Source organism: Centruroides sculpturatus, unplaced genomic scaffold, assembly GCF_000671375.1.
Source record: "Centruroides sculpturatus isolate CEXI.00-Female unplaced genomic scaffold, Cexi_2.0 scaffold437, whole genome shotgun sequence".
Lineage (NCBI taxonomy): Eukaryota > Metazoa > Arthropoda > Arachnida > Scorpiones > Buthidae > Centruroides > Centruroides sculpturatus.
The window spans coordinates 196,458-220,044 of NW_019384692.1; the positions used below are offsets into that span (position 1 = coordinate 196,458).

General features: G+C 31.8%; 2 protein-coding genes across 10 annotated transcripts in view; both read right to left on the reverse strand.

The window, feature by feature from the left end:
* The window catches only part of LOC111627360 (serine/threonine-protein kinase tricorner-like), a 46,512-nt gene extending 45,384 nt beyond the window's left edge, over positions 1 to 1,128 (reverse strand). Inside the window, exon 1 of one of the 2 annotated variants that reach the window (XM_023370918.1) lies at positions 1,014 to 1,128. In XM_023370918.1, the coding sequence (XP_023226686.1) occupies positions 1,014 to 1,034 (21 nt within the window). In that variant the 5' untranslated portion in view covers positions 1,035 to 1,128. Of the gene's footprint in view, positions 1 to 787; positions 877 to 1,013 lie in introns of those variants that run through there. The other variant, XM_023370917.1, reaches the window with a different exon arrangement.
* Positions 1,129 to 8,784: 7,656 nt separating this feature from the next.
* LOC111627361 (polycomb protein SCMH1-like) overlaps positions 8,785 to 23,587 on the reverse strand; it is a 36,373-nt gene continuing 21,570 nt past the window's right edge. For all 8 annotated transcript variants that reach the window (XM_023370925.1, XM_023370921.1, XM_023370924.1 and 5 more), the window contains 3 exons: positions 21,881 to 22,402; positions 13,613 to 14,231; positions 8,785 to 9,521 (listed from right to left, as the gene is read on the reverse strand). In XM_023370925.1, coding sequence (XP_023226693.1) covers positions 9,309 to 9,521; positions 13,613 to 14,231; positions 21,881 to 22,209 — 1,161 coding nt within the window. In that variant the 5' untranslated portion in view covers positions 22,210 to 22,402 and the 3' untranslated portion in view covers positions 8,785 to 9,308. The remainder of the gene's footprint in view (positions 9,522 to 13,612; positions 14,232 to 21,880; positions 22,403 to 23,587) is intronic.

Consider the following 23,587-nt stretch of genomic DNA (forward strand, 5'->3'; position numbering starts at 1 on the left):
CTGTAAGGTCACAACTCAAGCAAAACGAGTTTAAATGCGATCGGAATTTGTAATAAATAATTAATGAAACATTTACACAAGTTGTAATTTGAAATGTTCTACAATTTATAAAAGAAAACAAACTGTAAAACTGCATGAATCACTCTCTATGAATATCTTAATATAGAATCACCTCTGATTCAGTAGATAAATTTAATTTTAAACCGGGTGGACTTTGCCATATTGCTATTATTTTACATTCTATGTAGTAATACTATATGACGATAGTTATTGTTTAAAATTTATTCATAATTTTAAATATAACATGAATAAATATATTTGTTACTAAACATTTTTATGTTTTTTTCCTCTTTTTTAGGATTAATGTCCTAATTTTTCTGTACTTGTGTGAAAATACTGACAACTTAAATAGTTTCTTTTATCAATATATATCTTTTTCGGTGTGTGTGTTTTATACGGGAAACTTTGATAGTCACATCAATCATTGATTGCATCGTTGCCACTTCCTGTCTCATGCCGTGTGCATTAATTCAGGTAAGACAGCTTTCTTACCTGTTATACCACCTTCAACAAGCGGATACTTTATCAGAGAAGCATTTTTTTTCTATAAGTACTTTTTTGCACTAGTACAAACTTATAGCTATAGCTTACGTGTTAACGTGGAGTATTTAGGAATTATTTTCTATTTTAATGTATTCTAATAAATTAACTTTTATAGCAGTGCTTAAAACTAGTTCAAAGAACACACTATTGAGTGAACTACTTACATATATAAAAAGCAACTTACGATAGGAAAACGAATTTTAGAAAAAAATATGGTGAAGATTTGATTAACTTTCGCTTTCGGCATAACTTATGAGATTCGATAGTTGAAACTTTAGCTTCGACAGATTCTCACTCATTTATGTTGTTGCATAGTAAAGAACGAAGCTCTTGCATTAGTTTGTGTCCCAATTTTTCCCTTTCGACGCGACCTTCTTGCTATTAAAAATAAAATAAGAGAATAAACTTACCTTGAAATTACGAGAGAACATTATTAATCGTTCATTCTGTAAAATGCAACCTTGCAAATGAGATCTTAGCTTCGCTACCAACGCCACTTTATCACACCGTTTCTAACAGCAACATGATGTCAAGAATCACGTGTGTGCTTTACCAACCCTTGCTGCATCCTTTGTCATCACATATTCTCGTTTTGGGTTTATAGGTCAACAAATGAATGAAACATATTTAAAAAAATCACTGTCGTTTTTACTTACTTCAATTTAACTTTACTCAATACGAGTTCTAGCTGTTGTTGGTTTTTAAGCATTTCCTGGTTGAGGATGAAAGTATATGTAACCATTAAACATAAATGTAAAAAATAAGGGCATAATAAACTTAAATATTATTATTAAAACTCATAATTTTGAATGTAAGCTTAGGTATTTAGGGTTTACATGAGTGTCTACGTTGTACAGTTCCAAAATTAGGCTTATATAAAAGTTCAAAATAAAATTCTATATTCAGAGAAAAGTCTATATTTATTTTTTTACAATTTAAAGTGATGTCAAAGTGCATACATTGCATATAAAATTAAGTATTATAGTGCAATATGTCTATTGTATATACTTTGTAATCCATCAATAATCATTCAAAATAAGAAATATCCGTGGAAAAAAAAGAAACAATCATAAACGGTCATTTTCCGGTTAATTTCGTGAGCCTATAAAATATTTTTATATTATCATCATTATACAATATTAGTTGAATAGAAATTTATTATAGGAACTAGTCGTGTAAGCTTCCTCCATCTTGATACGCCCGAAGTCATTTGCTAAGTACTACAAATTAACTACCCCAAAGTGAGAACATAAAGTATACATATCGATATATTTATTTAATATTAAAGTCTTACGACCTCAATAACCGAAATAGCAAAACGACCCCGTTTGTTAGACATTAAATGGGTCGTTTTGGAAAATTAATTTTTCCATAACTATTTTAATAACGTGACCTTATAGGCTATACATTATATCAGGTAAAGGGGTAGTTTATAATCAACGTAGCATATCGACAACCAGTCGTGTTTTAATGCTTAAAATAGATCGAAAGATGCTCTCCTTTAATGGATCATTCGTATGCAATGCACGACCTCATCGCCAGGATCTCTCCTATACCCCAGCGTGGGAGCAATATGTCAGCATTTTATGCCAGTCATTTACCGAATTAGATCGCATACTCTCGTCTTTTATCATATTTATGATTATTATAAGGTTCTCAACTTCTAAAAAAATAAAAACTTTTACACCTAAATATCGTAAACATTACATAAAAGCAATGCTTGTTTTAAGTAGCGTGTCGTTTTCTGCACCAAGAAAGAATCCAAAAAAAGGTTATTTCAGGAATTTTTTAAAATTTTAATTTAAAATTTAAATTTTTTGAATATATTACATCTTATATCTTAATTGCAATGTATTTTTTTAATATATATAATCGATAACACAAACTTAATTATTTTTACTATTGTCATAAGTCCCTTGCTGAAGTACCGTCGTAGAAATGATGGATTTCTCTAATAGTATTTCATTAAAAATGCAGCAACGAGTTGCTTAACTTTCCAGGAACATTTGGTGTCACCATCTGTTATGATATTTTATTTTAAAAACTTTTTATATTTTTAACTATTATAAAATGGCAAAAGCTTAATTTTCAGTATTATAAAAATTGTAAGTACCAATAACAAGTAAAATTGTCATTAAGTGTTAACCTACTGAAGACACACACAACCTCCCTTATCTCCCCACTCCTTCGACCTTTAATAACCAAAATTTAATAGCATCAATTTCCCTAATAAACAAACCTCCCTGAAAAATTCCAGAAGTTTTCAACAGAAAGCATAGGAGTCATTAAGCTTCAAACAAGGTTAACAAAATCGTGCCACACATGCACACACACACACATCCATACATACGGAAATTACTCCCGAATTTTTTTTGCATTTCTCAATGTTTCAAGGTGTTCTCAGTCCAAGAATATAAAAATCTTGAAGGGTCTTTTTTTGATCGATCGCCATACTTTTCCTCTGTTATTTATAACAGCCAGGAAAGTACAGTACAAATACTATTTCTGCGTAATAATTAAAAATATATATATTTAATTAATAATTAGTAATATAAAAAATAAACACAATAAACTTAAATAATTTAAAAAAAATCTAATCCACATGTCTCATACGAAGTATACGATATAAAGTTTAAATTTCAACACCTCTGGAACAGAGAAATTTTATATTTTTGAATTTAATGCAAATTCGAATATTCATTTATATAATTACAAAAATCGAAACTAAAAATTATACAGGATATTTCTGTGAAAATTCATTGTGCAACTACACACTTATATTGATAAAAAATATATAACAACACTGATAATACAGGTGCTATCTATTGATAAACATTGCCTGGAAATATATTTATTCTTATATTGGAAATATCTGATAAAATATTTAGAAATTTTATTTACTTTTTAAGAATATATAAGTTTTATTTTATTTCGATTTTTCTAAACAGGATTTAAATTAAATATAATATATGTAATTTTAAAATATTGTCACTAGAGGGCAGCACACACGTTAATTTTATATAGTACCCTATTTAATGTGCCCTTCAAAAAAATTGAATATTTTATTTTTCTTGAAAGCATATACAGCATACAATTTTTCTTCTGTTTTTAAATTTAGATATTATTTTTTTAATTTTTAGATATTAGAATGGAAAATTAAATAAATGGTATTGAATTTTAGGGGAGTTTACCAATGTTAACACGTAAATTTAATTAATTCACGTATCTAAGGCACGAAACGAAATGTCACCTGTATCCTATGGGCACATTAACCGCCAGACTAGATCTTGAACTATGAATCTTGGCCTTGGACTCGAAAGATAAAGGACAGTAAAAAAAAATAATACCATCGATACTCGTTAGCACCATTTTTTTTTAATCTGTTGCAATATTTTTGTGTATAAATTTGTAATTATTGGTATTAAAAAGAGATATATTCGCTTAAATAAATATTTTATATCCGAATTCCTGTATAACATATTCAAAAAATGTTCTTGACTTTTGAACCCCAATATCAGAATCAATAAGTAAAGGTCATCGACAATCGAAAGTGGGACAAATACGGTTCGTGACCTCTGAATTCTTATATACTCGATAAGGGAAGTCGTACATACAAATTAAATTATAAATTTTTCTCTCTAACAAAAAAGGAAACGGAAGAAATTGTTTTTAATCCTATTGATACCATTACAAATGGCACTCGTTGTAATGGTTTCAAATTCTAACATCTCCAATTCTAATGAAATCCTATCTTAAAAATCTAATTTTCTACTTGTAATTTTTGATTTATAGCTTCTTCATACATAATTTTTCGATTTATTAACATGTTTAATAATCAGCATTTTTATGAAGTACCCCTTATTGCAACCCCACAATGCTCATTGAATATAACATTAATGGAAGTTAAATCAATTTATTCTATATGAAAATGTGTTATAAACCTCATTATTGAGGCGAATATAGACTAATTTACTTTGTATTTTACTCTATTTCGTTTAATGCATTATCACGTTAATTGAATATGCAGCTGACATGAGTAAATGTATTGGTTTTATATCGTGTAATGAATTGGCAAAGTTGAATTTCTGTTCAAGCAAACTAGAGAGATGTCAACGTTAGAATACACAGCGGAAAAAAAAAAGTTAATTCAAGACGTGACTTCAATACAGGGCCGGATTTAGGCGTAGGCATAGTAGACATTTGCTTATAGACAACGAAGGCGTGAATTTAAATTCTCTTAACAGCGTGAAATGGGCAGGGGCAACGAGATTCAATTTTATGTATAATAAATTGATTAAAAATCTCGTATCTATATCCAGTTTACGTACATTCGAATGGTACTGATACAATATTTAAAAAAAAAATTAATTTTCGGTCATATAAATAGATATGTCGAAAATTGATTCCCTACTTCGAGAATATTTAAGTTTTATAAATTAAAAATTAATAATTAATTCGAAACTTCGAATGCTTTAATTGTAATTTTTTAGATTGTGTTAAGGGGTCCTGCTTGATACTCTAGATCATTATAGAATATCTTATTAAGCATTTATCAAATATTATTTTTGCTAACATTTATCATTTAATTTAATTTAAATGTATTTATAAATATGTTTTAAACCGAACGATTTTAAATTACTGTCAAACCTCGATATAGTATTCTTCTAAGTAGCATCACCCTCATAAAATGCCAATGAATATTCGTGAACGGTCACTCTCATAAATATTAAATACAGAAGAACCCTTCGGTATCTGTACTACTAAATACACGCTTTTGCTTTGCAAATGACATTGTTATCACATAATCACGTGACTTTCAAACTTGTGTGCAGACCACATTACTACACAGCCGAACCTCGATTTAATGCTACCATCTGTCGCTTCTGAAATTGCTACTGAACAGACCGGCGTTAAACTGAAGTACCTTAGACAAGAATTGCATATGATAATAGGAAATATTTATGGGAGAGATCCGTTGGCAAATATTAAATGACACTTTATGAAGATGAAACTAATTTGAATGGCACTATATCGAGGTTTGACTGTATTTAGAATGTTCAGTGAAAAGTATAGGCCTATATAAGTTAAATGAAAAAATATTATCATGATCAATTCAAACGAATCAATACAGTAAAATAAAACACTTCAGTATTGAAACTGAAAAATTATATTTTTTTTAATATAGTCAAACCTTCATTTAGCGTCGTTATCGTAAAAGCACCAAAGCATACTCGTGAATGGATCTTCCCCGTATTAAACGGAGAACCTCAAACAATAAACACTAGATATATTAATGAGATCTACATACAAGTTTGAGTTTGGGAGTTTGAAAGTCACATGATATTGTAATAACAATGCCAAATTGTCTCTTTAATAATTCACAGGTACTGAAGGGTTTTTAGTTTACATTCATGTGAAAGATTCATTCACAAATATTTATGAGTGCTTTATTTAGGAAAACATTATATCGAGGCTTTATAGTATATAAATAATTTTAAAATAAATATGTTTTAATTAAACTAAACCCAAAACTTTAGCTTTCTACCAATCTGTCTATTCGAAAACAATGTATAGATAGACGCACGATCTAGTAAACCTGTTGAAAGCTTCTGGTTTAAGATAATCGATTGTTTATATTTAATAATGCCCATCATCATTATATTTTATTACTTCTATTCTAAGGCATGTCACATATTGATAGTGTAGTACATTGTACTTTATGTACTCATAAACAACACTATGGCTCCTAAATATTCCATATCTCATAGTTTATGCAGACTGTATAGTAATTATAAACTGCAAGTGTGTACAGTACATCTTACTGAATACCTTTTTTTTTTACTTATCATTCAATTTATATTTATGGAGAATTAATAGAAGAGCTATTAACTCACCATAAATGTATCATAACTCTTCATAGAAGACTATAAATAATCCTCACCTAGAAATTATTTCTTCATATTTAATATAAAATTTCTGAATCTGTAGTAATTTTTATGAAATTTAATTTAATTTTTAATAATTTTTATGCTAATGTGTGATTTATTATCATATTTATTGTAAATTTTACATATACAAAACTTGTATATTTACGTGTATAGATTGTGGCCGATATACGATCAAACCTCGATGTTGCGCCCTCGTATTAGAGCTACCCTCGTAAAGCGCCAATAAATAGTTGTAAACAGATCACTCCCCATAAATCATTCTTCAGTATCTGTGAATTACTAATGCATGATTTGCATTATTATCATGAAATCAACTCGTCATGACTTTCAAACTCTCAACCTCGAAATTGCATGTATACCTCATTACTATATGGTAATGAGGTATACACGCAATACAATTTTTATTGTTTGAAGTACTTCAGTTTAGCGTCACACTCGATTTAGTACCAATTTTAGAGCTAACAAACGATGGCGCTAAACAGAAGTTTAGACGTGTATAATTACATAATGTAACTCGTATAAATTGCCAAAGATTTAATGGACGAAATTTAATAAACGAACTATAAAGTTTTCTAATGAAATTCTTAAAAATTCTGTTTATAAAGTCTTCTATATTAAAAAAAAAAGTACTTGTTTTATTATTTTAGAAGGGTTTTATGTAAATTTTACACGATCTATTATTTACTATAACAACGTGTTTTGACATTTTATGTCATTATTGTGAAGGTTTCTGCTTACCTTTCCCACCGTTAATCTTATTTTTATGTTCGAAAATAATATAATATAACGTGATTTCGAATCTAAACATCTTCGTTATTGTTTACTCATTAAAAATGCTACGATAAATATTGTTTAGGAAGACTTAATATTCGCAGATGGTCGTAGATGAATTGACAAATATTAAGCCTTCCGCATTCTGTACTAAATTATATATATCTATTGTAATTAAGTGGCATTACTTTTCAATGCCAGTCACATCATAAGAGTTTGAAAAGTAGAACGAACCAGTCCTACACCTGCGAGGAACCGCCCATCGTTATCTTCAACTTGACAAATAGCCAGGACCCGCCTTCCTTCCAACTATACTGTCCAATTATTACTCTCTATCAGAAGATTTGATATTAGCACATCGCCCCATCTTAGATTCGTACGTGAATTATTTTCACATAGCTGCATATTTACCGTTGAACTTCGACCCTCCCGTGTCGTTGAACTATTTAACCTCGATGAGTTCTACTCACACGAATTCTTTCTATGGGTTTGGCTTCTTTAATAAAAGTAAAAATTCATTTTTTTTCCACGTAGTAGTTTACTCATTGAGTAAAATTTGGTAAGTAATATTTGTCAAGGGGTGTGGTACATTCTCAATTTTCAGCTGCACCTTAAAAGTCAAGTATTCTAGTAGCCAGATTTTGCATTGAAACTATAAACCAAAAATAAAACAAGAATAACAACAATAACGAGTACAGCATACATAATAATAAGACATCAAAACCAGAAGATTAAAAACTACGCTTATGCTTGAAATTATATACCTGATATACTTTTTTTATATTGTAATCATAGTAAATAATATATTTTTGTATTCTGAAAGTCAAATTTTGAAATAATTATATATTAAAATTTCAAAAAAGTGGTAAATATGTAGACCGACTGTTAATATTCGACCTATTATGCGAAAGAACCGAGCTCGAATTCAATCTTGATTCTCGTAAGTTAACACGTATAGTTCGAGTCGGAGTTTCGTACTTCACATTCCGCAGATGCTAGGTTACCCTACTAAGGATGTCCGCCATAATGGGCAAAATTGAGGTTAAGTGATTGCCCATTTCATAACGCGTGCCTCTAGCAAACAATGACAATATGTCTGTTGTATGCTGATGCCACGAGTTACAAATTTAAACCACTAATCCTGACTCCCACTAAGGATCAATCCTGCCATAATTGAGGATACATGACTGCCCATTTTGCAAAGCGCGTCACTGGCAAACAATGAGCACGGGTATGTTGTATGCCGATATATCTAACTTAGTGAGTCTTCCCACTAAAATAAGTTCTACTATAATTGACAAAATTGAAGCCCATTTTGTAAAGCGTGTTATTATCTAACAGTGACCATAGGTTTGTTATATGCTGGTATTCCGCAATAGAAATCCAAATTGTTAATATGAACTGAATGTTTATGAACTACACCAAATTTAAATAATAATCAGGTACAATAAATATAGTAGACTTTTTTTTAATAACATTGTACTGCAAAACCATATGGATTTTACACATTTTGTACAGTAAATAAGGTATCTGGTCGTCATATTCTTACATTTGAGTCATGTTAACCATGGGCAGTAAGCCACGTGGTGGCAGTTTTGGTAACTAGGACGTACTCGTGAGAGAAATATGCGATCAAATCACAAATTTCAAGAGAATTAAATATAATTAAAGTTATAGTAATAAAAAAAAAAAATTGAGCTTTGCACAATGATTAGGATTCATCCTCGTCGGTAATTCATCAAAATTTGACAAATTTTAGTCTCGAAAAATCACAGATTGTCCAAAATAAGCCTGCATTAAATGCATTGTACAGTACATATAATACAATTTTTAAGTATAAGATCAACTCAATTTCGAGATGTTAAAATATTTACACATATATTAAATCGCGGTTTTTTTTAATTAATAATTCCCCCGTAAAACGAAAATTTTAAAAAATAATCTTTAATTAATTAGAATAATTAATTTTTTCATGTTTTGCTTCGTTTATTTGCTAACAGATGGCGATCGAGATGCTCTGTCCGCTAGATCGTTGTGACAATGTATACAGTGCATACAGACTGTACAATTTCCGGTCAATCGACTAACCGCACTTCGTAACTTTAAGGCAGGTCCCAGCTTCATACCCAGATATACAGTCAAGTGTTCTTCACTGAGCAATTGTAGACTGGCTCCATCGATCGACTGTTCCCGGAATTTCTGCAAAGGGGAGAAAATTCTATAAATATTATGTTTAAATTTTGAAAATATACGTAAAAATACTGCTATTTTAGAAGCAATAAACACTTAAATTAAAGCAGATATGTTTGCAAACACGATCATAGTTATGAACTTTAGCGTGTTTCACGGATAAAACAAGAATAAGTGTATTATGAAAACTACATCATGTTCGTCCTTAGCAATGCTCTCTCCTGTTGTATAGAATGAATCATAAATATAGTCAAACCTCGATATAGTGCCAATAATACTTGTGGACAGAACATCTCAAATATTAGCTAAAGAACTCTTCAATATCTGTGTGTCTGTATATTAAAGGTACGATTTGGCGTTTCAAATGACATTGTTATCACCAAATTACATGATTGTCTGGTATAAGTTTGTGTCTGCAAATTCATCGCTACATATAATTCTTAATGTTTTGAGATTCTTCAGTTTAACGCCACTTTCCCTTTAATGCTATGCTAGTTTCAGAAGATATACGAGTAAATAGAGGTGTTAAAGATTTATTGTATAATAAGTAATTTTATTTCCATTATAAGTAGTTCACCTTTCAGAAAGAATAACATTTCAAAAAAGGCACACAATTGAAAATACTTTTTGCACAGATCGAGTAATTCAATAGGCCTACCTGTATTTATACATAAAAAAAAAGTACACAGTATAGGTAGCCTGCCTGTTAATACCCTTTTCTGTGATGCATAATTATGCAATGAGAATAAAAATGGTGCTTTGTAGTATAAATTCTGCTCATTAAAATCTGAAGGAAGTGCTTTATTATTGTCATAACTTCCGTAAAGTATTTAGCAAATTAATAAGAACTTACGAGGGATTTAAAAAAAAAAAAACCTTCTTACATAAAAAAAATAGTGATTTTCTATATACAATGGGCAACGTTTTTACAGTAATAAGTTAACAACTTGATTAATAACGTTATTTTCCATCTTAAATGCTAAGTAGGCTAATTACGCTTAGCATCTGTCATCTTTAGTGGAAAGTTCTGCACTAATTCTCTCGGTTTACGTCTCTTATCTCTTTATATTTATCAACAATAGTCTAAAATACAAATATCGAATGCAGTCAAACTCCGATATAGCGCACTCCTAAATAACGCAACTCATGTATAGAGCCAGTGAATACTATTGAACGAATCGCCTCTATAAATAATAAATAAAAAAATCCTTCAGTATCTGTGGATTAATAAAGATACGAACGACATTGTTATTAATAAATCACATGACTTCCAAGCGCCCAAACTCAAATTTATATGTAGACTTCCTTGTTATATATAATTCTTATTTAAAATTCTTCGGTTTTGCGCCACAGTCGATTTAATGCAAATTTCAGAAGTAATCAAGCGCTAGATCGAGGTTTGCCTATTTTTATAGCTCGGAAACGAAAGTCCAAGTTTAGAAACGAAGAAAAAAGAACAAGTGAGCATTAATCACGTTTTTATTGTTTCATTCTATGTTAATCGAGATAATTAGGCTTTTGCCTTCCAAAGACCATCTCGGGTTCAATTTTGTAATCAATCAAACATGGCTGCCACCAGTTAATAAATGGCACGTTTCTTTGCTACTTTGCAACTTGACTTGGTCTTTATATACCTAGAAAATCGAACTACCTTCACTTGTTTCGACTTTTTTTTTACAGATTTAAAACAACTTGATGCAGATGAACCTTTAATATACTGTACTGGAAAATAATTATTAAAAAAAACACAGACTTCTATAAAAATTCCATCCCTTCATCATTAATATACAAAAACCGAAACAAGAATAAAAACTAAAATCGAGCATATTAAATATATTTAATTAAGGCAAAATGGTAGACGGTTAATATGAAATTTAATTAAAAATTTCCATCGATCTTCTATCACTTTGCCATCTTTTCTTTATACAGGAGTGTTTTTTACGCTTACAAAAATTTAATTGAGGATCTTTACTGGTTGCTTTCGTTAAACATAAATCTTTAAAATAGGTAAACCATATCTATCGGCTATAAAATTAAATGCAATAAATCCATTGAATCCATCTTTAAAATAAGTAGACCGTAATTTGTCAGATGATCCAATAAATTCTTCATTCCATCACCTACTTTACTTGAAGCCTTAGGCATTGCCGAAGGTCCTTCAGAAACTAGAAGTTATATCACAAAATCCTTCAGAGTTCGAACTATAAAATGTGGAATTGACTTTAAAATTCTCATTTTTCTAGTTATACTTTCTTCATTCCACCCATCCGACGCCATAAAACAAGCTGAAGAAGTCCTCAAATGAGAGAAGTTACAGTAAACTTCTTTAAATAAAACACAATGGATTTTAAAATATCGTTATCCATTAAAAAATTTAATGGATTCTTAGAGGCTATTTTTCTCTCTTCGCAAAAATAGAAAAGTATAAAATTACAGAAAATTATTCTACCTGACAAAAAATAATTTCGTAAAAACAGGAAGTTTGGATTGAAAAAAAGAAAAAAAAAAATAGAGCGACTTTGATGGGGGAACCAGTCTAGTACAGAATAGGCATCAAGTGCAGGCGTGCATGAAAAGGTATTAGATGCATTGCGTAAGGTCAATGGACTGGATACAGTCACAAATTGTCAACTGTTGCCCACCTTATATATTAAAAGACAGGTGTGATCCATTTGAATCAAGATTTAACAATCAACCGTTGTCATATGAAGAAGAAATACAATTTCAGTGATGTATACAGAAACAATTCATAACACAGATAGACATTTTCGTACTGCTTCCAACTATTTTCAATTTATTTTGAAATGTATAATTTCGCCTTACTTTTTCTGTCAAAACCTTCGATAAATTCATTTCTAATGATATATATATATATACTTTTTTAAAATTTATATTTATTCTCCAATGAAATCAATGTTTAATCTGAAAATTACTCTCGAATGGCCTCGCGATATCCGTTATGTCTGTGGATAATTTTTTTTTTGATGTGGGTAAAATTGATTGAGAAATCTTGCGAATTTTTTTGAATTGCTAAATTTTTTGCTAAATCATGCAATCTAGAAAAACTTGAAAGTTTCTTACCAGAAATTTCAAAAAACTTAATATATTTCTAGAATTGAAACTCGTTAATTTCTACAAATCGATTATTCAGGGGAATCCAATTCATATATCTCAGCTCTCTCGTTTCTTCCATAGACTTCAATCAACGTTCTGACCAAGTTTTAAAAATTCTACTAACTCGTCACGATATAATCCACTTTCAGAGTTCAAAAATGGCAGAAAAAAGATAATTTATAACAGATTTTATAACTTCGAAAGTTTTTTAGATTATGAAATTCGCCATTAATCAACAGATTTAGTTTCAAAGTAACTTTTATGTTGCAGATTTTGGTCTGTCGATTTGTTAACTCTAACGTTTATATACGCAATTTTTACAAATGTAACCTCTTATGCCCGGAGCAAATTGTTATGCCACTCCTTAGTTTCGCATATTATCTTCACTCTGAAGATAATTTATAGTATGATAATTATCATAAGCGAGTCAATATCTTTTTTCTATCAAAGGACTCTCATAATTCTAATCATATTAAGCCGTATATCCTCGATACTAATACAGAGACCATGGTAAACAATGAGTTGTAAACCTGTAATTTTTTGTATTCCTGGATCGTTTCTTTACGAAAAGAACCGGTTATACCCTGCAGCTACCAGAAATGATCCTACCGGAAGTAGATAAATAGCAACTTCCGGAGAAAACGATAATTTGAGTACGTTTTTTTCAGTTGTATTGTCTACTTTTATAAAGAAGTCTACACTAAACTTGTCATTGTTGTGACTCCGATTCTAATCAAAAGTTGAACTGGTAAATATTAAGATAAGAACCCTAATTTGTACGCACATCTGGACTTTGTAATTTTAGTTTTTTTGAAGTAATTCAAGTTTTTCTCATTTCCGAAATTAATATATTTAAACATGTCGAAAGATCTGAATTGCTAATGGAATGAATAATTGTGGAAAGGAATTTGTTTACAGTAAAATGTAAGAACATTTTGTCAGGTAATTTTTTAGCGAAAATAATTGATAATTTCTCCACTTCTTACCTCTACGTATTCACTGCAAGAGTCTATCGACGTCACAAATTTGACCACATCATCAACAGTCCAATGTGAAAGTTCGTTGTCCGATTGGTTAGAACAAGGTGACGACGACCGCACCCTGTTGGCAAGCTTGACGAGCACGTTGCCAGCTGAAATGTCTTGATCCGTTTGCCTACTGTCCAATAATGTTAACCAATGGGGAGCGCGTTTAGTCCTCATATTGTCTGTACATTCGTTGATTTCGTTCTTATTATGCAACACATAACATAAGTCACGAGGATTAGATGGTGCCGCTAAGCAATCCGTCCTGGATTGTTTACCTGGACTGACAGACAAGTCTAGAGGATCAAATTTTGGATCACCCTCGTTCGTTCTTTTTCTAGATCCTCGAAGATACGATTCTAACTGAAGAGCACTATGGGCACTAGCGGTGCGGACAAGATTGAGTAACGTCTGTGAAGAGGGAAATTCGGATAAAGACTGTAAATCACTCAGAACTGGAGGAGATTGCTTCCTGTTGTCCATCGTTTCCAATGCTGGATTGAAGATGGGAGAAATGACGGCGCTCTTGAAACTTCCATCTAAGTTCCTCAGGAGGCCATTTGTAGGAGCACAATTTACACTGAAAATAAATCAAATTATTACAAATTTGTAAGAAATTATTGCTAAATTATATAAATTCTCTAAAAATTTTCTACAGTGTTCTCCGAATTAAATCTATAAAACAAGACTGGAGATAAAAAACCAATTTATTACCAGAGGGACCGTGGTTGAAATCCTAATTGAATTCTCATAGTTTATCACAAGTAATGTGGATCGGAAAATTATTACCCATCTTTTTACCACATTACTTGAACCCGTGATGGTTTTGTCTTTCTATGTATGGACAAAATTGAGGCGTGCCATATCACTTTGCTACTCTACGCATTACAAAACCAAACCAAACCTCGTATAACTTAAAAGGCCTATATACATTATTGTTACCTTAAAAATCAGCCAAAAAATTTATTTATAAAAACTTCAATATCTAACTAAAGGATGAAAAGTTATGTGTAGACCGGAAATTCTTAACTACATCATTTTAGAACATTAAGAATTCATCTTTTTTGGTTGGAAACAAGGTGATTGTACCCCTTTTTTCTCTTCATAACTCAAAAGATAAACATCAATCCTTGCCCTAAAGAGTAACGTATAGTGTAATTATTAACATTTATTAACATACGATGCTCGTGAGAAATAGCATTCCTGTAAACATGAACTATTTCTTTTAATAATAAAGAGACATTATTCTTCAATCTTTACGAGAAATTTCCTTAAATCACGCGATTTACTTTCAATCAGTTTTAAGATTTCAGGAGTAAAAAAAAAGGGAAATTAAGTGGGATGATGTCGGTGCAGTTGAAAGGAACTAGTCAGGTCACTAACACCGAAATGCCAGGTGAAAAAAAACCTTGTGGATTCGAACATGAACCAAATCCCGCGACAATGAGTCCCCTGAGCATGAACTAGCCCGAGGCATAGATGTTATTCAGATAGGCCAGTCTGGAGAATGGATACAGTGTTCTGACAGTTATGGAGGAAGAAGCAGGATAGGTCGTTAGAAGTAATGGGTACTCCGCCCCATTAGGGTTAGATAGCCAGGAGCTTGTCCGCGCCCAAGAATTGTGCATCTAAATACGTTGACCCGTCGCCATGTTGAATGCCCCGGGGCTGTTCCAGTTCAGGAATGATGCATGCAGTAAGGACGTCTAGTAGGTGCAGGTAATAATTTATAGCTGCGCTGGCGACAACAACAACCACCTGGATGTGGACGCTGGACCACTCCCAGGGTGGCAACGCTGTCTGGATGCGGCTCCCTTTTGCCTCTACTGATAACATGCTCTCTTTTCATCTGGCTAGCAAATATGCCTAACCATCGAGAAACCTATTTATCTTGAATGAAACTTGTCTTTATGTCTCTTTATCTTTTTCTTTACTTACAATACGTTTATAGTTTCAAAGCCGACAAATGAATCCAACGTCTTTCGACACTTTCCTGATCTGCAGAGCGCTGAAATTCCGTTATTTTCCTATTTAAAACTACATTTGCCCTACTTTCCACGTTCAAATAATCACGCCGCAGATAATTAATAATTATTAACTTCAGAGGGGTGAGAAAGTACATAAATAGGGTGATTTTCATCACAATTTTGGATAGTTTACACATATTGTAAGCGATTTTTCAAGTAAATGTTGAAATAAAATAATTTCTAGAATTAATTATTAATTTTATGTTGCTTAAAAATATGCAAATTACTCAAAAAACATTCAAAAATTAAAGTCATTCAGATTTTCCCACCGTAGAAAATTTTCTCATGCGATTTCTCATCCTATCGTAACCTTTCACCGTCCAGATATTTAAAGATGCTTCTGCAATACTAATTACGATGCTTCTTCAGTAATGATTATTTTTGTGGTTACGATTGCAAACAGTTTACGAATTTCCTGCGGTTACGTGAGTCATGCAACGGGACAAGAATAATAAAGAGTTACAAAGAGAAAATGCATCACAATAGTTAATGAAATGAGTGAAATTGTTGCACTTGTACAGTACATCCCTAGGAGATGATAATACGAAGTGAATATCAAGATGATTATTTCTTATAAACTTTAACTGAGATTCTTTCTTATGGAACAGGTTAGTCTCCGAATGGTGCCAAAGTTCAAAATGTGTGTGTGCAGCAAGGTTAAGACAGTAGTAACATTCAAACAAGAGAAATATGTTCAGCTTTAATGTCTTTCCAAGTGGTTACCGCTGCCGTGTTTATGTTTTCTTTACTATCTGCATTAATTTATATGGACTTCTTTGGCATAAACCACACGAAAATCCACATTATTCGCCATAAAGATATGAAAATGTGAGAAAGAAACAGCAAAAAAAAAAAAATACGTTAAAAATCGCCGGGAAAAAAAACGTCAACGTTCTTTAGTAAAATAAATTATTATTCATTTCTCATTTGCATACGGAGTAATTTTATATGATGATAAGAGTGATTTTTAACACCAATTTCAATGCTTCAAGCTTATTAACAAATTGATGTTTTGGAAGGAATCCAAATCCAAGTTTATCAACACTTTATTTCTTTATAAAAAGCGATGTGCTCTTTAATTATTTCATCTTAAAACAAACTTTTCTTGCTTATAAGACACTTAAACTTTCCGTAAATAGACTAGGTATTAAATAAAATATATTGAAAACATTTTTTAAATTTATTTATGGCACTTTCGTAATCGTTGTTCATATTATTAGTGAGCGTAACTCATGAGGTAACATGATTAAATCAGTATTGTTTTTAGAAATTCTAAGCAAACAACTTCCAAAAATGCAATTGAATTATCGAATTTCTGATTTTTATTAAGACTTAAAGCGAACGAAACGATTAAAGAAAGTTCAGTAATTAGGACCTTCATATTTATCCAAAATGTTTGACAAACAAACAATTTTTATCTCCTCCATTTATGAATTTTTAGAACAATTTTGAAAGAAAGAAACTAAAAATTTCGCAGAAATATGAGTGGACCGGATGAGGTCCTAACCCACGTTATTTCCTAATTCAAGCGCTGATAGCTTAGTTAATTAAAGCGTTAGGAATATAGAAAACGTGGGTTCGGATCCTAGGCGCGGCTTAATACATTTTTTTCTGTTTATTTCTTGATTTCTTGCTTCGAGTGGGCTGTGTTTGGCGTTAAACGAAACACTTGAGTTTATTATATAAATGTATTTTTGGAATACTTTTCAGAGAAATTAATTTCCTGTTTCCTGGCCCAATCTATACATAGTCCTGTAAGCTACAACTTCACTAATTTTGTCAATATAGGCCTACTTATGCATATTCTACTATTAAATGTCAGCTTTTAAACGCTAACTTTAAAATATTGTAATAAAAAATTAAAAATTACATTATAAATTTAGCATAAATGAATTATTTAACTAAAAATTAACCATAATTCACTATCACTCGTGGAAAAAACAACATTTCGAGTGGCCTGTTATCTATTGAAAGAATAGATTTTGTAAAATTCTAGACTAAAAATATCCATTAAAATTAATAATTTAATAATTTATAATTAAATATTACATAGCCTAATAATTTTATGGTTCCTAGAGCAGTATAAACAGCATTTCATAACTTGGAAAGTCAAAAATCCACACAGATGGAACATTTAGGTCTACATTATATGTTAATTACAATCTAAAGCTATCATTATAGCAAATTTAGATAAAAGAAAAAAAGTCAAAAATCCACACAGATGGAACATTTAGGTCTACATTATATGTTAATTACAATCTAAAGCTATCATTATAGCAAATTTAGATAAAATAAATGAATCTTTACAGTAATTAATTATAGATATAACACACCGTAAAGTACAGTTTTCGAAAGAAGGTGACGTCCTCCACCTTGCAAAGGGTCGAGATCGAAAAGTGCTCGACGTGTTTTTAGTATTAGGAGCCTTCGAACTTCCTTCGGGATGTAAATTGACTTGAGGCGTTTGTGGACGCACGTTATTGATATTACTCGACATAAAGATGGATATTATTTTGTTTGACAAGCACGGAACTCAGGTCAACCACTCCGTGGCTCGTCACGCTCTTTCGTATAACCTAACCTTACTTCGGTCGAGCCTCATCACGGAAATTTCTGTATCCATTGTTTCTCCGGAAATACCAATTTCCTACTTTGTGACTTGAAATTTTTGCATTTTATCATTTTTAAAAATATTCATTACATACTATTTGCATAAACCGAGTCAAATATGCTTACTCTTGTGTGATTTTACACGCAAGGAATAGCATGCAAAACCCTCTTTTCACGTCAATTTTTAAATGGATATATACAGACTTCTGTATATTTGTTTGTGAATAAACTATTGGCATATGTTATTCTGCTATATTCTCTGCACAAGAGTTGCATATGCCAATCCTCTCCTACGTTTTCTATGCACCAGAATCTGCTATATTCTAAGCATTCTATACTCCAAAGTATCATAGCAAAGAAACTATTCAGTATATTATATTGATAGAAAGAAAATAACAGAATAATAAATAAATATTCCATTATATAACTAGTTCTTTCAGTAAATTTTATGAATTTTGATCTTTTTTAACAGAACTATGGTTCTCGAATTTCATTATTTACATTAGTCTAGGATTAATGGATATACTTTCTGATATTTTCTCAGAAAATTCTGATTTCTGTAGAAAAGTTTGGTAATTTTTTTAATTCAAAAACTACTGATTTTTATATTAAATAATATTCAAGCAGTTATTATTTCATAAACATTAAAAAAACTCATTTTATAGAGTTAAAGTAATTTAATTTACATAAAGTTTTGAGTGCCAATTCATGGCAAACAATTACCAAATAGGCAAAAAATGATATATAAATTTATTATATCCGTATAAAAATCACAATATAAAATACACGAGTACGTATTTGTAACAATTTTTTTTTTAGATATAAAAACAAAGTTACACCGGGATAACCCCATTTCTCCATAAAGTATTCTATTATTATGAATGACGCGCACTGATAGGAAAACAGGAAAATCGGTGCAGTGTTTGGAAAGCTTTTGACATAATAAATAAATATGCACAGTTTTGTTTTTATTATTTTCATTTAATTATAAGGTGCCATAAAAGTAGACCCCTATATAGACTAGTTCCTCGTACAAGACGATAAAAGAGCAGAATTTCAATCAGTAAGTTACGCCCTTTTGATGTTGAAATAATAAGATTTGTTTATTTTAAGTCTTTATATCACTTCTTAAAATGTTAATATCTAAAAATAAACAAAGTTTTAACCATTTTAACAAAGAAAGAATCGGTAATTTGGGAGAAAATGTATTACAAAAATTACGTTTTCTTTTTAAACTACTTGATTTTTTCTTTATAACAATTAAATGCCCAACAATTCTGTGGAGTTTTTGGGTATTTTAGAAAAAGATCTTATCTATATACTTAATACACAGAAGAACAAGTGATTGATCGCGTAACACATAAGAGCAAACCGATCACGCAACGTAATGGCGTGTTTTAGACAAAACATAAAATCGATTACACTTCGATTTTGGCTATATAGTCTGGTGTTCGAGTAACAAAGTTAATTTCTTTTATTCTTCAATCTGTCTTCTGTTTCGTACGTATCACACAATACCGAAAAAGAAATACGTAACACAAATCCAATCGCAGAAGATCGAAAACAGGACTTATAATATAGGATCGATCACAGAAGATCGAATTATATTATGAGTATTGTTTAAATATTTCAGAAGATCGATCAAGTGATTGAAGAAATTAACGTAACGCGACTAAGAACCTACAGTTTTATGGCACTTATTAGATTGAAAGGCTGTCTAACAATTCGTAAAGAAGCGTTCACTAACAAAAAAAAACACAATTGTAAAAAAATCGATTAATAAATCAAGTTTAAGAAACAAACAATCATTGCGATTCGTTGAAATTGTCGGTCTCAACACACGAGTCGTAAATTGTCTCATCGTGCTAATAACCAAGCCAATCTATGAAGGCTTTTCCTGTGTAGTAACGGAAAAAAAGGAGGTTCACGTCCTATTCAAACCGAGAAACCCTTTTATTTATGTGTGAGAAGGTCTAGGCTAAACAATACCTCATTAACAATATATACCTTTTTACAAATAGGGCATTATGTAACGGTCCAGACACTATTACCAAATATAACAGCATCTTAAGTTTTTGTGGCTATCAAAAAGTATCTTTATAGACCTCTACTAATTACTCTATCTTTTGTTTATTCGGCTCGAAAATAAACTATCCTCGATTCAAACTGTCCTCTTGTTCTCATTTTTTTAAAATGATATATAAAGGATCTACTGATCTCTAGGATAAAGGAACAACTTATTCCTTTATCCTACAAGTCAGTATCAAATTCTTTCTACATTGATCTACTCTCACCTTAGGCAATTCATATAAACAGCCACTGTTTTAATCTATTTTAATGTCTCAATTCTTCAAAAAACAATCAAAATTCGCATTTTTTAGAATGTTGAACATCGAAACACACGAATTAAATCCCCGTTTCTGGTTAAAAATCAACAGAATCGTTACAAAAACCAATGATAAAATCATAAATTTACATCTTCCCGAAGGCCTACCCGTTACGTAAACACTGATGAATGTTTTAAAATTAAACTTGAATCCAAATTAAAACAAATTATATCTAAGTGAAATTACGAATAATTTTTTAAATAAAAATTATAAAGTTAATATCGGTAACGAACGATTTCTAAGTTATTGGTCTAGAAGAATGTCTTTTTTTTCGTGATACGATATACTTAAATACAGAAGAGACGTTTGATTTATGTGAACCATTAAACCATCGCAATATGCAAATTTTATAGCAAGGTTACAACCCTCTGTAGTTTAATGAGAATAATAAAAGACGAATATGAGCCAAAAACCGTAAATAACAGTTTGTTTGCCAAACGGTACACAATTAAGATATTAGTTTACAGCAGACAATTAAGTGAAATGTATAAAACATGCGAATGAGATTAATGAACATTTATTATATTCAGTGACATCAAAGCGCACGTTAATTATATGTAAGAGGTAGAGAAAAATTGGAGAATTCGCGTTAATGAGCCTCATCTACAGAACATCTAACTCTATCATTATAAATAGGTTAGTCCCCGTTACGCAAAAAGTCGATGTTTTCGGAATTAGAATGATCGTCACTAGAGCGTAACAGGTAAAACCTCAACCCTGTTTAATATTATCTTGCTAATTGTTAACGTGCGACCGATTCTATGATGGAACCATTACAGAAATGGAACATAAATCGAAACGGTCCAAAGATGTCAGAACAATGAAACAAAGCAACCGTTAATTAGAAAAACAATACTAATTTTAGCTAATCTAGCACACGAGGAGGTAGTAAATGAAAGACGTTCATATTTAATACGTGAGAATAATGTACGAGGTGCAAGGGGGTTGGCGACCGTTTGCCCCTACACGTCACTTAAAACTATTAAAATCTTTACACTCGATAGTGTTCGAGGGATACTCGTGATTGTTTAGGCCTAGTTAAGATAACGTTAGCCCGAGGAACCATCACGAATCGGTCACCCGACAATAACTACAAACGATAGAAATAACGATTAGCCGGAGGTTGCTATTAATTATTGTTTATAAGTTACACCCATTATCAATAAGTGCAAGACGAAAAAAAGGGTATAGAGAAAATTACTTACGATTCTTGCGCATGCTGATTGTTGTACTTTGCAGCCAGACTCCTCATGAAGTCACTGTAGTTGCGAGTCATCATCTCCATCTGTTTGATGACGGGTGTGCCACACAACAAATTATTGGCAGAGAAGTAATCGGCGGCCGAACTCTCGGCGACCGACGCCCTACCCGAGCTAGGGCTCTGTGAAGGGCTGATGTCGTCGGGCTCAGGACTGTACCTCTCCACCTTGACGGCTACGGAGTCACCTGCATCGCTTTCCACACCACTAGGACTTAGCTTGTCTGTAGGCATATCGGTGTTTCGCCCTTTGAACGAAGTACCAGGGCGGTGCATGGGAGATGTCTTCTGGGGAGGGGACAGCTTAGCACGCGCAGTCCAGGCACCCGTAACTGGCTGTTGACCTCGGGACGGCGGCGTTCTTTGGGATCCTGGCGGTTATTGGGCCATCCCTGCCCTGGGGCAAAGCACCGTTTCACTTCTGGTCCTCGCTGGTTGTTGAACTCCTCCTGGCCGGTCTGGCAGAGATCTAGGAAAACAACAGATACGCTTAAAAAAACCGACTCACCCGGCAACGTGATACTAAGTAGTGCGGAACGTGATGGACACGCGTTCTGCGTGACAACCGCACGCGTCCCGGTACCCCCCGCAAAAGGGGCCAGAAAAACGAGTAGTTGGCGTAACACGAACTGCCGCACGGTTATTCATCATAGAAATAGTCTTTTCGGGTAACGAACCGTACAGTTTTTTTTTTGTGTTTGCTGCCAAAATACGCGTTCTTCTCTGTATTTTATAAGAGCAGGTGCTCTAAATTTTCCTCTAACAGATAATTGTTTCCGCAACCTCCCTGCAAAAACAAGCACCTGTTGTTGGAGAAGACTGCCATTGGAGGGTTCTACCTAGCAGGTGTGCCCATACTTTCAAAGTTTATTCGTCACGTAACTAAAGATATAAAAAAAGGGACTAATCCATTGACATAAAATGATGTTGGAAGAACGTGATATCTTTAGATAAAGATGACCGACATTTACATCTTTTCTTTAACGGGAATAAAATCAGGCTAACCTTGATATAGGCTAATATCTGAACCGATGTCAAACAGGTGAACAACACAACATTATTGAACGCCGTTTTTTTGTTAACGTGACTAAAGAATTGCCCGAGTCACAGAAAACTTTGAATATTTTCTTTTATACTCGGAATTATGTCATTTTTTGGACAAAACCGTGATTCTTTTGTTCACCAATCCAGGAAGATTCACGATATTAATAACCGCAAAGATTATTTGAGTAAAAGATAAAAATTTATACAAATATATTCTAAAATCAATCAAATATAACCTTTAATTAATTAATTAATTAATTTTTTGGATATATTTAAATCTTGGAACTAGACAATTGTATTTTTTTTTTTCTTTTTTGTAATCGATTGCTCAGACTCCACTGTTACGATCGATCACTTCAAGTCTGACGAATAACGTTGTTAATCGATTATTTTTTTGTGAATTTTATATTCTCGCGTGCTTCTAAATTTTATTTTTAGTATGTGCATGTAAATTTCACATTTTTCAGCACATCAGAACACGTACCACATTTAAATCACACCTCTATCAATTACAACTAATAGCCTTCATCTCTTAATTGAGACGTATGTCGGTCTGTTCATATTCTAAAATAAAACTATTTTTATATTACGTAATTTTTAAAATTTATTT